The 13,826-nt window shown below is 32.6% G+C and overlaps 1 protein-coding gene across 1 annotated transcript in view; it reads left to right on the forward strand.

The window, feature by feature from the left end:
• LOC106689110 (odorant receptor 83a) overlaps positions 1–12,191 on the forward strand; it is a 17,523-nt gene extending 5,332 nt beyond the window's left edge. Inside the window, exons 2-7 of the mRNA XM_067045251.1 lie at positions 3,994–4,165; positions 5,983–6,560; positions 7,486–7,585; positions 9,652–9,759; positions 11,795–11,956; positions 12,039–12,191. Coding sequence (XP_066901352.1) covers positions 3,994–4,165; positions 5,983–6,560; positions 7,486–7,585; positions 9,652–9,759; positions 11,795–11,956; positions 12,039–12,110 — 1,192 coding nt within the window. The 3' untranslated portion in view covers positions 12,111–12,191. The remainder of the gene's footprint in view (positions 1–3,993; positions 4,166–5,982; positions 6,561–7,485; positions 7,586–9,651; positions 9,760–11,794; positions 11,957–12,038) is intronic.
• The last annotated feature ends 1,635 nt before the right edge of the window (positions 12,192–13,826 follow it).

The raw sequence follows: 13,826 nt of genomic DNA on the forward strand, positions 1-13,826 counted from the left end.
TGCTATAGGTTATATGTTTATTATTTTTTATAGTGTTGACTATAATTCTGTTATATGTTTATTAGAGAAAAGAAAAGTCATGTTCGGGAAAGAGAATAAATCTAAATATTAAAATTAATGGAACATATATAAAGAATAATAAAAAAAAATTAAAAAAAAAAAAAACGTAAATGGTTTGTTATATAGTAGTGTATTTATTGTGGATAATCTTATATAAGAAAAATTAAATATTGATGATTTTAAATTTAAAGAAATAGGAGGATGGCTAAAATGGCCGAAACGTTGGACTGGTGAAAAATAAAAAGTGTTGAGACAAAAAAGGATACAAATTTTTGATTTATTTAATAAATAATTACCTTTTCTCAAGAAATTGAAATAATATAATTAAAATAGAATCTTGATTTCATCTATATCAGTGGTTCCCAACTATTTTGTTCTACCACCTCCTTTCCAGGAAAAATATTACATAGCGCTTCCAGGAAATTAATTTTTTTAAAATTTTTCATAGCAATTAATAGGAAATATGTATGTATTAATGTGTCTACCTTTTTCTTAAGAGATAGCAAAGAAAGGTGTAAATTAGAAACATTGAACTTAGAAATTATAAAATTGGAAACTATTCATTGAACTCAGAATAGAATTTAATAAAATAAAAAAGTTAAACGTTCGAAATAATCTTAATGAGAAGGATAGACCTGGTGTGCTGGTACCAATTTAGTAATCCTTGGTTCTATTAGAGTCAGGAGTAATATTGTTGACCGTGATAACTTAGTTGAAGTACGTAGTCATTATTAGTAGTAGTTATTCCTCGCCCCCCCCCCCCCAAATGTGCCACCTTGAATCGCTGCAGCGTCCACTTTGAGAATTACTGATCTATATTATACTCATTAAAAGTATTCTTAAGGACTTCAGAGAAATATTTTATATCTAAATAAGAGGTTTGTATATGGGAAATAATGGTTAATTAGACAATTGGTTATTTGAGGTTCTAGGATTTTTCAACTTATTTAAAACTTCGTACCACGTAGAGGTTATCAATGCATTAGGATGTAGATTTATGAATAAAATTTTAAACATTTGACATCCTTCAATCTGTTAATTTTACCGCTTTTCTCATCAGGTTACTTATAACAACCGTAGTAATATAATCTACATGGTAATGATGGATTCTTTGTTAACAATATACTTTTGAATTATTGGACAGATTTGCGTGCTGTTTTTTTCATGATGTCCCCTATCACCATGGTTTCAAGCAACTAAAATCCCCGATTTCTCAGGTAGAAGAGATGTTATGAACAAAATTAAGCGTTTTTGGTATGTAGGTCAGAAAGTATAATTTTTTTCATATATATATAAGAAGAAGTTCAGAGTTGCGGTCAAAAAGGAATTAATAGCTTATAACTATTTAATGTCCGACGTTTCGGCCCACTTTGCAGGGCTTTATCAGGGCTAAAAAATAGGGACATATAAAATATTTTAGGGATATTGGCTTAACTGCTGTTTATAATGTTAATTAATATATGCACATTTATTTTATTACAATGATGCGGAGGTTTGGTTATGCAATAAGTGGAGGAATAGGTGTTGTTTAAAGGAAAGAATGGGTGAGGACTGGCGAATGGAGATGGGAAGAGAATTCCAGGAAGTTGGACGTATGACGAATAGTACAAGAGCCGGGAAGAAAAGAAGGCAGTTATCTCACCCCAATTTTTGATTACTTTAATGAAAACTATGCATAATTACTAGTCAAAATTGATGAGTCTGCCAAGTATAGGTAGGGGGAATAAAAAATGGCAGCTGTTTCAAAACATTAATTTTTCATTCGGAGCTCTATATCTTAAAAACTACCAACAACACTAGAAAATCTAAGAGAACATTAGAAACTCTGAAAGATTAGTAGCTAGTTAATTTATTTTGAGAAATCTATATCTCAAGAACTATATGACGAACAGATGTCTATTAGCACTCAAGTTAAAGCTAGTTTAATGGACTATAAAGAAGTTTATGACCTTTACCTTCGTAGGAATAGTAGTTGTCATGATATTTGCTAAAATAAATTGATTTATAGTTGTTCCGACAATAAGTTTGATTTATGGAAAACTTCGTTTCAGAAACCATTGGATGTTCAGATGTCTGCCAGCGCTCAAATTAAAGCTAGTTAAATTTATTATAAAATGATTAATAACCTTTATCTTTTTGGGATAATTTGTTGTAATTTTTATGATATTTGACAAAATAAACTCACAAAATGTTAATTTCTAGTTGTTCGTATAAAATGTTGGATTTTTTAGAAAAATATATCTCTAGATCCATAGGACGCACATATGTCTGCCAACGCTCAAAATAAAGAAAATTTAACTTACTATGAAGTAGGTTATGACACTTATCTGCGTAGGGGTATTAGATTTCACATATGAATATAAATTTGGCAAATAAAAATTCCATGAAAACTAATACTTTTAAGAAGATAAACATAATAAACTACTTTATAGCTAAACTAGTTTTAATTTGAGTGCTAATAGACATCTGTACATTAAATGGTTTTTGAGATATAGATTTTTCAAAATAAATTCACTAACTACTGATCTTTCAGCACGTCCCATACAACATTTTTATGAAATTAAAAAGATATATATCGAGAACTATTTAACTTAAATAACTCTTTTAGGTCTCACATTTTAGCAAATTTGCTCATCTTTAAATGACGTTCTCTTAGGTTTTCTTGTCTTGTTCCTACTTTTTAAGATATAGACTTCCGAATGAAAAATTAAATTTAAACAGCCGCCATTTTTTATTCCCCCTACCTATACTTGGCTGACTCATCAATCTTGACTAGCAATCTCCTCTTGGGCTCTTGTACTAGAAGGATTTGCTAAACAAGGCGGTTCTATAGGAGGGCATATATAAATCAATCGGTTGAGATCTGGTGTTTAATGAGTAGATGGATGAACCAAGAGTGAGGAGATCCAGGATATAAATGGAAAAAAGAATTTATATAAAATTTTTTTTTCTTTTTACGCTACAGGAAGTAGGCTATTACGCCATTTTCCCTCTCGCAGCCTAATACAATTTTACTCGTCCTCCTAGTTGGTCCGCATCTCGCTCAACATCCTCCAGACCAACACACGCCAAAAGATGGTCCCCATCCATGTCCCCCATGCTGCATAGAGGACATTTCGGGGAATCTAAGATGCCAATTCGATGTATATATAAAAATAAATAATATCTAAACTACAATAAAAATAAATAAATAATTGAAAAATAGAGTTTAAATAAAATAAGAATAAAAATAAATGAAGAAAGAATCGACATAAAAATAAATAAAATCTTGAAATAAAATAAGTATTAAAATAAATGAAAAAATAATTTACATAAAAAAAAAACCTAAAATAAAAATAAATAAATGTGAGAATTTACAAAAAGATAAATAAAATCTAATTATAATGTTTTGTCCAGAAAATCGCAAATAAATGCAGTTTTCTAAGTAGTGGAGGGAGACCCTTAAATTCCTATTGATAGAATAAGAATTCTGACTAACTGTAAACTTAAAAATGTATATTCCGTTTTTACACGATTTTTATGACAAATAACAAATAAATATTGGGCCGCGCATAGCTCAGTGGTTAAGACGCAGTCTTACCAATTTGATGTTTATTGGCGGTCCCGGTTCGAATCCGGCTTGGGACGTCCGACTTTTTTCATTGCGTGGCGGTCCCACAAATGAAGAACTTTGACCCCCAACCATGGTTAGGCAGTATAGGACTCCGATGGGAGTCTTGGCCGAAAAAACAAAACAAATAAATAGTAATCTATATAAGAAATTGATTTCTATTAAATACAAGGTGCAAGTAAAACTTGAGTGATTCTCGCATAACACTAGATATTTTTGATTAATTTTATATGTTTTAATGAATTATGTTATTTGGTATAATTTCGCATTTAATTGATTTTTGCCCATACATACTATGATGTTTGCTTTTTTTTTTTTCTCAGATGGATGTTAAAGTCCTTCCTATACTGGGGGATGCCGACACCATGCTTACCGAAGTTATCCAATCCTGTTTGGTTACTGCTAGTAGTCTACGATTTCTTGACCTTGGCGGTCATCTTGTTTGCATTGTTCGTCTACGGATTTACCATGGCTAGAGGAAACATAGGATTTCAGGTGCAATTTTTTTGTATTGATGTAATGCTTTTAAAAATAAAATGTATATGGGTGACGGTGTATTAAATAAACTATGCCTGAAGAGATAAATGGTTGATTTTTGTGGTGATTCTAAATAATAATATGTCAGGATTATAATATGATTTGTAATATACAATGTAATTAAAAATATAATAATAATAATGTGAACCGCTACAATCAATGAATTTTCAACATCATGCTCAACTGCCAGATTTTTCCATAATTAAGCGTATCCACTTAATGGAACTAGGTGGATCTCTGGAAGGCTCTAGAACACACTGAGCCTTTTCTCATGATTAAAGTAACAGAATAAATGATTATTTGCCATAGCCGGGTCCTTGGAGTTAGTAGCACAGTGCCTTACCTTTGTGCAGATGATGTAACAAGATATGAATTTGATGGAAGGACGGCAGCACCATCAGTGAATGTTGTCGGAAAGGTTTTGAGATGAAGAGGAACATCTGCAGTTAAGAGAATATAGATGACATGGTCCAAAACGCTACCTTGAAAGATACCGGCATTAACAGCGGCTGAAACATTCTCTACAACAGCGAACGCTAAAGGTAGGATCGGAGGACGAGGTATAAGGACTGAAAAAAAATGAGAGGGCCGTGTGGAGCTGAGGGAATCTAGCGACTATGGTTGACTTTTTTCATTTCTGTAGCGATCCCACGAAATGAAAACTTGACCGCCTATCTTGGTTTGAATAGGCTGGTTACCTCTAGATGACCCCTTCCAGTTTCAGGAAGGGGTTATAAAAAATTATTATTATTATTGGTGCGACAGACCATAGAGGTCCAAGGCCTCGCGCGATGTACTAAGGAAATATATCACGCGTTTCCTGACGTGTTTTTTTTATAGGGTGGGTTCGTCACCCCCATGCCAATTTTTTAGAGTGCCACCCATTGGCTAACGGGCTTCACAAATGCCCGAGGGGAGGTTGTGAGTGCGTTTCATATAATTTTATGCTTGAAAAAACTTCCAGGTGGGGCCGGGTTTGAACTGATAACCTTTGGGTTGATAGACACGCTCGTTACCACGCTGCTACCGTCACTCCCCTCCCCAAGGGGCAATATTTTCATAAAAAAGTTAATTAATAAAAAGATGGACTTTTAAACTTAAGGAACAATCCGGCATGCCATACTCGGTCAAACGCCTGTGAAATGTCCAGAAATGCACTCCAACAGTACTGCTTGTACTGGAGGTAATGAAAGTGGGATTGGTTACATAAGGAATTATTCTACTGTTACGGTGTTGGTAGGATGGGATTTCGGGTGAGGCGTACATGTGTTGGAAGGAAAGGTTTTTTGAGAATTCTTCTGCTTTATCTTCGTCATACCATGCCCAAGAGCCATTGTTTCTCCGGAGGGGATGGGGAACATGGTGGGATTTAAACATTCTTGTAGTGATAGCGCATTGTCACGAGTAGAAAGAGAGGATAGGTAGGAATTAAAAGACTGGAAACAGAAGGTGGCTAATTCCGTGGTTATTATGACAATAGTCGGTTTCAAATTACATTAATCTGTTTATACAGGTATTAATTGAACAATCGAAGCAATAAGGAAGCTAATATCATCTAAATGAAATTGTGTCTTACAATATACCTTTCACTTGTTCAATAATTTGCCAGTGTTTCTCTATACCACCAATATACATTATATGAACATTCTTAAATTTTGTTGGGAAATGAAATAATTATCCATATAATTTAGAGAAACAACAAAGTACCTCACTTGTGTTTTCAAAATATTTCAATTGTAATTTACCATGTCTCATGACAATTATTTTTTTTTCAGGACGTGACTCTCTTTCTACCTGGATTCGTTCTCTACTCATTTGCTCTATACCTTTCTCTATATCAATTCTTGATCAAGGGTCGCCTGGAGAAGATTATTGCTGAAATGGACGCTTTGGCACGAGATATCATCGAAAGCAAGCTGGGCGATGAAGAATTCCTCCAAGTGTACTCCGATAATTCTAAGAACATAATAAACCACTGTCAAACACTGCCATTTTTATATGTATCGATTAGTTTCATATTCTTTTGTTCAGTTCCAATAGTCGATTGGTACGAAGGAAAATACCGCAAGAATTTCGCAATACGCATCGAAACTCCATTTGATTACAGGCAACCTGGGATTTATGAGCTTGTCGTACTATTAATGTCTTTGGCTCTATCGATTTCCACTAGCAAACAGCTCAACAATGCTTTACTCTTCTTAGCTTTCTTCAACACTTTAAGGAGCTATTTGAAATATCTGTATATATCGATGGGCGAATTGAAAAGGAAAACGATAAAGAACGATAATATCAATAATGCCTTCTCCAGACAGGATATAAGGACATGGATCAAGATTCATCAAGAAATTAACAGGTTAGTTATAGCTAGATCTAATTGAATTGTTTTTTAAAAATATATAATTAAAAACATTTGATAGATTAAATACAGTGGTCTGTAGGGCAAAAAAAGATTAATAAATTAATAGATGTATGCATATGGAAAGTAGTGTAATGGGAATGTTCACATGTAAAAAAAAAAAAAATGAAAAATTTAAATAGTATCTCTTAATGTAACTCACCATTCAAATTATCATTATTAATAATATCAATATCAAATGATATATTGAATATATTGATATTTCATTAAAAATAGTCAAAGAAATTTTAATAGAGATTTTAAATTTTAATGAATAAAAGACTGAAACGACAAGAAACTGCTCTTAGATTCCGATTGCTACACTTACTTGACAAACGCTCTAAACTTCCCATTCACTACAAAAAATTAGTTTACACTACGATAATTCGACCAATTTGGACATATGGAATTGAGCTCTGGGGCTCCACCAAACCATCCTTACAATCCCTAACCGTACGTAAAATCAATGATGCTCCTTATTACGTTACAAATAAACCCATTCACAAAGACCTTAGCATCCCATTCGTTGCAGATTTGACCCAAAACAGATATGCGTCTTTTCATTCCAAACTCCTTAACCATCCTAACCCATTAGGGATTAACCCAGGGTCACCCTGTCCTTTAGATACACCAGGTGAGAAATGGCATAGAATCTTCTTATCCTCACTCCAGGATATGCCTACGGATATCATCTCTACGGTCTACAACTTCAGCTTGCGAGGGACTGCGATCGCAACAACCTCAGTATGTTTTTTTCTGATTTGAAACCCAAACAGAAAACAGGCACTTTGAGTGCCTGCCCCAATCGTTCTCGGTTATCATAGCACTATCATTTTTATTATTATTATTATACACTTAAATAAATTATCATTTATTTTTACAGATGCTTGCAGGTACTTCTACAATTATTCTCACCGGTCGTCATAGTCTACTGCTTGTACATGATGTTTTTCTTAGTGTCTGCATTATTTCTGCAAATGCAGGTAAATAAACTAAAAAAAAAAGGAATATTTTTGAAATTTATTAACTAATTATACGTGGGTCATTCATAAAAAAAAGAGTTTCATTTTTAAAAGCGTCCCAATTTCATTTTTTGTCCCATGATAATTATTTCGATATATTATTAACAGGATAAAAGTTTTGTCTTTTGCTGCGGTAATAATTTCCAATACTAATTCTATTACTAATAAAATATTCTACCTTTATTAAATTTGTATAATGAGAAGGTCTATGGATTTATTTTTGGTGGTATAACTGTATTTGTTACGATTGCCATGGTGAAATAAAAACACTGGCGATATCTGCGTAGACAAGGGGTGTTACGGTTGTCATGGTGAAATAAAAAAAAAACTGGCGATATCTGGGTCGACAATTGGTGTTAAGTGGAAAAAAACAAAAACACGAACCATATATTTTAGACAGCGGGCACGGTTTTTTTTTTGTGAAGGTCACAGTGTGGTGATTGAACACGTTATGTTTGTTCAATATGAGATAGTGATAGTTCATCAGACCCTATGTCTTTACTGTTTGTATCGAAATTTCACCATATAAGATATGTTATCGTTAAAGTTTCCTTTTGCTAAATTATGGTGTTACTTCAATGGACGGTTATTGACACTAGAAGTGTGGATATAGTGCAGTGCGTGGCGACGTTTCTTCCCATTCTGGATAGGAGAGTGGTGGCAGGGGTCATCTCCATACTTCTGGGGAAGGTGAGACTGCGACTGGAAAGGAAATATCGGACACACTTGTGTTCTGCCAGGAGTACACACAAAGACAAAGGGTTCGGACTAAACTTTATTTTATTTTTTTAATTTTATATTCCTCTTTTGTATAAAAATTTAAATTTAGTTAATAAGGTTAAGCATTTAAGTTATCGTTAAGTCAACCTATAAGTTTTTATTGTTTTATTAATTGTTATGAATCCTTTTTTTTTCCTTTTTCATTCTGTTTACGTATATTTCTTCTTCTTATTAAACTTTTATACATATAGTTGCTTTCTTATGCATATAAACTGCTTTCTTTCTTTTTTGTTCCTGAATATTACAATTCAACAGGTGGGTAGGTAACACCCCTAGGTTTTCTGTTATCTACATATAAACGTATTCGCCAGTGGTCATAATTCGATAATTGTTTATATAGGGGTATATTGTAGTTATATTTTGGGCATATTGTTTCGGGTTTTTCGTTTTCCAAGAGAAAAAATAACGTGGTGCCTAAGGAGCAAGTTATTCTTTATTGTTTTTTTCCCCCCTTTTGCGATTATATTTATTTATTAATTTTTTTTTAACTCACTCCCTTCTCCGCTGAGCATGGGAAAGTATAAACGATGAATATATAACTAAACATAAGTCAAAATTTACGGTTATATATTTCCACTCTTCGTTCATCCATCCACTAATTAAACAGCAGATCCCAACCGATTGATTTATATATTCCTCCTATAGAACCGCCTTCTTTAGCAAATCCTTCATCATACGTGCAACCTCCTTCTGGAATTCTCTTCACATCTCCATTCGCCAGTCCTCATCCATTCCTTCCTTTAACTAAAACCTATTCCTCCATTTATTGAATAACCAAACCTCCACATCTTTGTAATCAAAATAAATAGGCAGGTATTGATTAACATTAGAAACAGTAATGAAGCCAATATACCAATGTAATTTCATTTTACTATCTGAAAATTTGTAAATGCTTGCCAGATAAAAATCTTAATGTATGAACCATGTTTTTTTTCTTAGTGGACATATGTCCTTGAATAAAATTATTTTTTCATTCATTCATTCATTCCTTTGACACTTTAATTTGTTTTTACAGGATTAATTAAAATGTGGATGGTACTGTTAATTTTCAATCACGTCTTCTTTGAACAGACGAAGTATTAGAATAACAAAACAAAAACATTGTTTATAATAATTCAGTCTTAAAGTTCACACCTATGTCAGAATGACCCATGTATCTTTTGTGTTTTTATAAACAGCTTTCATTAAAATTAAAGTAAGCTATAATCAATACGGAATATTAATTTTCCTGTGATTTGGTGATATAGGAAAAGAGAAACAGCATTTACCAGACATTTTCAGCTTTCATCGGCGTTATGGTGATGTTAATTCAATTTTACATGGTATTCAACATAGCTGACCATGTAACTTTTGAGGTAATTACTTCTTAATTCTATATTCCTAATGCTAAGAATGAGTTTATGGAGTTAGTCAACTAAAAGGCACGTGAAATAGAAATAAAAAAAAACTAACTAATTAATAACTATGATATGAAAACATTTATCAGATTGGTGAAACGGAAAAATACACTACGTCTGTTACAGAATTTTTACGTAAAAAATATATTTCCTTACCCAGTTTCATGCTTTCTCAATAATTGTCAATAAACAGTTCCTCTTGAAGGTTCCCCTGAAATATGTTTCTTAATCTTTTCTCGAGGATTCGGGTATATACAGGATGCTTCAGGGTAAAGTGGCCAAACTGAAAATATGAACTAAGAACCTCAAAACAAGAAAAAAAATTCCTCTGAGTGTATGTCCGCAAACGCTTTGTTTAGGAGATATTCACACCTAAAGATTTTTATTGTTATGGATTATTTACGTTATATGAAATAAATAAAACCTATTTATTTGTTCTATTTACTTTATTAATTAAATGTAAACATTAAGACTCATATTAAATGTTGTTCAATGTGAAAGTATGTCGCAAACGCTTTGTTGAGGAGATGGATTGGATAGAATACTAATATGCCCTTTCATCCCTAACTGTATAAAAACTAGTGGTAACATAAGGATTAGTACTATTTGGCATTAGCATTTGGAACTGTTAATTACATTTATTAGTTTGTAAGAGGCTTTCGCAGAGTACTCATCATTATGCCTTCAATTTAGACTAATGGTGAATATGCCGTTATGGTGTTTATGTACGGTTTTTGCTAATGATGTAGTGAATATTCCAGGCGATTTATGCATGGAAGATTACCAAATAAGGATAATTGAATCTTGTGAAATAATAACACATATCCACTTGAAAAAAGATACCGAGCCTGTCTTAATGCTGAAGGAAATCACTTTGAACCACATTTAATATGAATTTAATGTTTAAGTTTAATTAATAAGGTATTTGCAACAAATAAATAAGTTTTATTTATTTCATATAAGCTAAATAATTCATAACAATGAAAATCTTTGGGTGTGAATATCTCCTAAATAAAGCGCTTGCGGACATACCTTCAGTGGATTTTTTTTTTCTTGTTTTAAGGTCCTTAAATGTTTTAAGTCATCCATCAGGACCTCAATGTTCCATATGTTGCCGATTTGGCCAGAACCAGATACCGTTCCTTCCATAATAAACTTTTCAACCACCCAAATCCACTTGTTTCTAACCTGGCTTCTCCTTCATTACCTAATAAACCTCCTAGGCGTCTGAAAAGAAGATGGCCTCGAGATCTTCTCCTCTAGAAATGTTATTGGAGTTCTATCAGTGGGTAGATTCTCCACATGTTTTTATCATGTCACTATGTCACCTACAGCAAATTTACTTGTTGTATAAAGGTCCTTAGTTCATATTTTCAGTTTTACCACTTAACCCTGAAACACCCTGTATATACCTTTTATACCTAGGAGGACAAACGAACCACAGATCCTTTGTTGCCCGTACAACAATGTAATTTGTGTAAAAAAGGTTCAATTTTTTTTTTGTTAGAGCTTGTTATGTTTTTGAAGTGTACATCTCCCCACCTATATCTAGGTGTCTCACTTATTAATTAGATTTAGTGGTTAGAGTATCTCACACTAGCTAGATAGGACTCTACTCACTTTTTCCACACTAAAGATTAAAAAAAAAAAATACATAGACCTTTTAGCTACTTACCCATTCAATTATACTAGTCATATCCATAACAAATTGATCAATAAATTAAATTACAGTATAAGGATGTGAAAGGAATATTATTAGATCTAACCAAAAATAAACACTGGGTTAAGAAAATAAATTATATATACTTAATTTTAAAATATCTTGTCATCAGAAATGTACTTATTTGTCAAGAGGTCAAGTCTATTTTATTGGTGTTATTATATTTTTTTAATATTTATTAAATTGATAAAAATTATCAAGTTTCGAATATTTTGGACACTCAATGGATATGTCTATTAATATATTATTTTCAACACTGTTATTATTTTGAAGGCTGAGGATTTGGCTAATGCAGTATATGGATTGCCATGGTACGAAATGGACAAGAGAACTAAGTATGAAGTACAAATGATAATTACCATGTGTAACAGGCCAATTAACATCACTGGTTACAGAACCAAATCATTAATTCTCAACAGGGAAACACTAGCTGGGGTAAATTAATGTATATTTCTTTTATTCTCTTAACTTAAATTATTAATTAACGTTTGTTCATTATGTCTTTGTTTTTTTACAGATCTTGACATCGGCTATGTCAGCATACCTTACGCTCTGCCAAATGAAAGATGCTTTTGGACCGAAAGAATAAACAGTATCACATCAGTTATGATTAAATTTCTTGGGGCAATCAAATTAATGATTGCTCTGGATCAAGCTGTATAATATTTAATAAAACAATATAAAATCATATTATTTATTTTAAGTGAATAAAAATAAATAAATGTGATTCTAAATGAAAAAATGAATTCACTGCAATTTTGTTTATTTAATTATTTTAAGAAACCAACCACGTATGGGTCATTAGTGCCATACTTTCCTAAATAGCAAAACACTTGTACTTAAGTACTTTTGGGCTGTACCCCTGCACTGGGACAAGGGCCCGGATTCATGGCTGTTATAATATTTAAATGTAAAACTATTGCAACGTGGGGTCCTGTAGTAAAATTTGATTAAATTTTATGGTAAAGCTTGTTTGTTTGTTATCCTGCAAGATGGAGTGGAGATCCACTGGTATATTATATAAAGATTTGAGGGAGTTATATGCTTGGCATTCTGTCAAAATGTGTTTAACTGTAAGTTCTGTTCTGCAAGTTTGGAGTGGGAAATCGTGGGCCATAAGATAACTGTAGATCAGGCACGTATGACCTATTCGAAGGCGCGTCAAAATAACCTCCTCTTTGCGCACATTTCTTGTTGGTGATAATGGTTCTTGGTGATATCCAAGGGGAGACGTCAATTATGATTTCCCTTAATTTGTTATCGGAAACATTGTCCCATGATTGTCTCCATTTCAATTTAGTCCTTTGCTTAATGAGAGCAATGAAATCATCGAAAAGCACTTTGCGATTTGGAATTCATTTAGAAATCGCCACTTTTGCTGCTCTATCGGCCAGTTCGTTACGCGCTATTCCACCTGTCCAGTGACACAGGCGAAGAACACTGAAATACCGTTTCCGGCGGACTGTAATGAGTGATACACGTTTTGGTTTAATGGGTTAGTTGAAAAAATATTTCTTAAGCTAAATAGGACAGACAAAGAGTCTGTACAGATGACGTTTTTGTTTTGTAGGGTGAAAAATATTTAAGCTTTTGTTGATTGCAACCATTTCAACTGTATATCTATTACATATCTATGATAAAGAGAATAGGTACTGGTGATCATTGCACACAATCAATGGATGTTGATCCAGAAAAGGAGAGAGAAATACTTTATTCATCTATGCTGCCCAAATACATCAGGTTGCTACATCACACAGCATACTAATCATTCCGTAATGGGACATATATAAATTACATATAATTACATGGTATAATAAAATAGAAAGAAAACAGTTTTTTTTCCCTACAGTTTCCTTTTATAATCAAATTCAATCTATACACCAAATACAAAAATATTTCGATTCATTCCTTTTTTTTCTTTCCCTTTACTGTTCCTTCAATTTCACCATTTCACAATTTTTAATTCACCCGATCAACAAATTCACTCTCCCGAATTCACCGTCCTAGATCCTCTCCAGTGACCCGCTGAACAAATTCACTATTAGACGGCAATGTGAGATCAGAACATTAATAATAGTCATAGCGGTAGATCAGTTTACCAAAAAACAAACAAATAAATACATTCTACAAGAACAAGACTAACACATAGATTCAAAGGAAAATATAATAAAAAGCCGGTTACAAGAAACACTTGAATGGATAAATAAGTTTAAAAAAATAAATAAATAATAGTACTAATAAAATAAAATAATTTAATGAATAAATAAGTTAAAATACACAAATCGACAGGTCCAGAAATTAAAGT

Source organism: Halyomorpha halys, unplaced genomic scaffold, assembly GCF_000696795.3.
Source record: "Halyomorpha halys isolate HHAL.00 unplaced genomic scaffold, Hhal_1.1 Scaffold1280.1, whole genome shotgun sequence".
Classification (NCBI taxonomy): domain Eukaryota; kingdom Metazoa; phylum Arthropoda; class Insecta; order Hemiptera; family Pentatomidae; genus Halyomorpha; species Halyomorpha halys.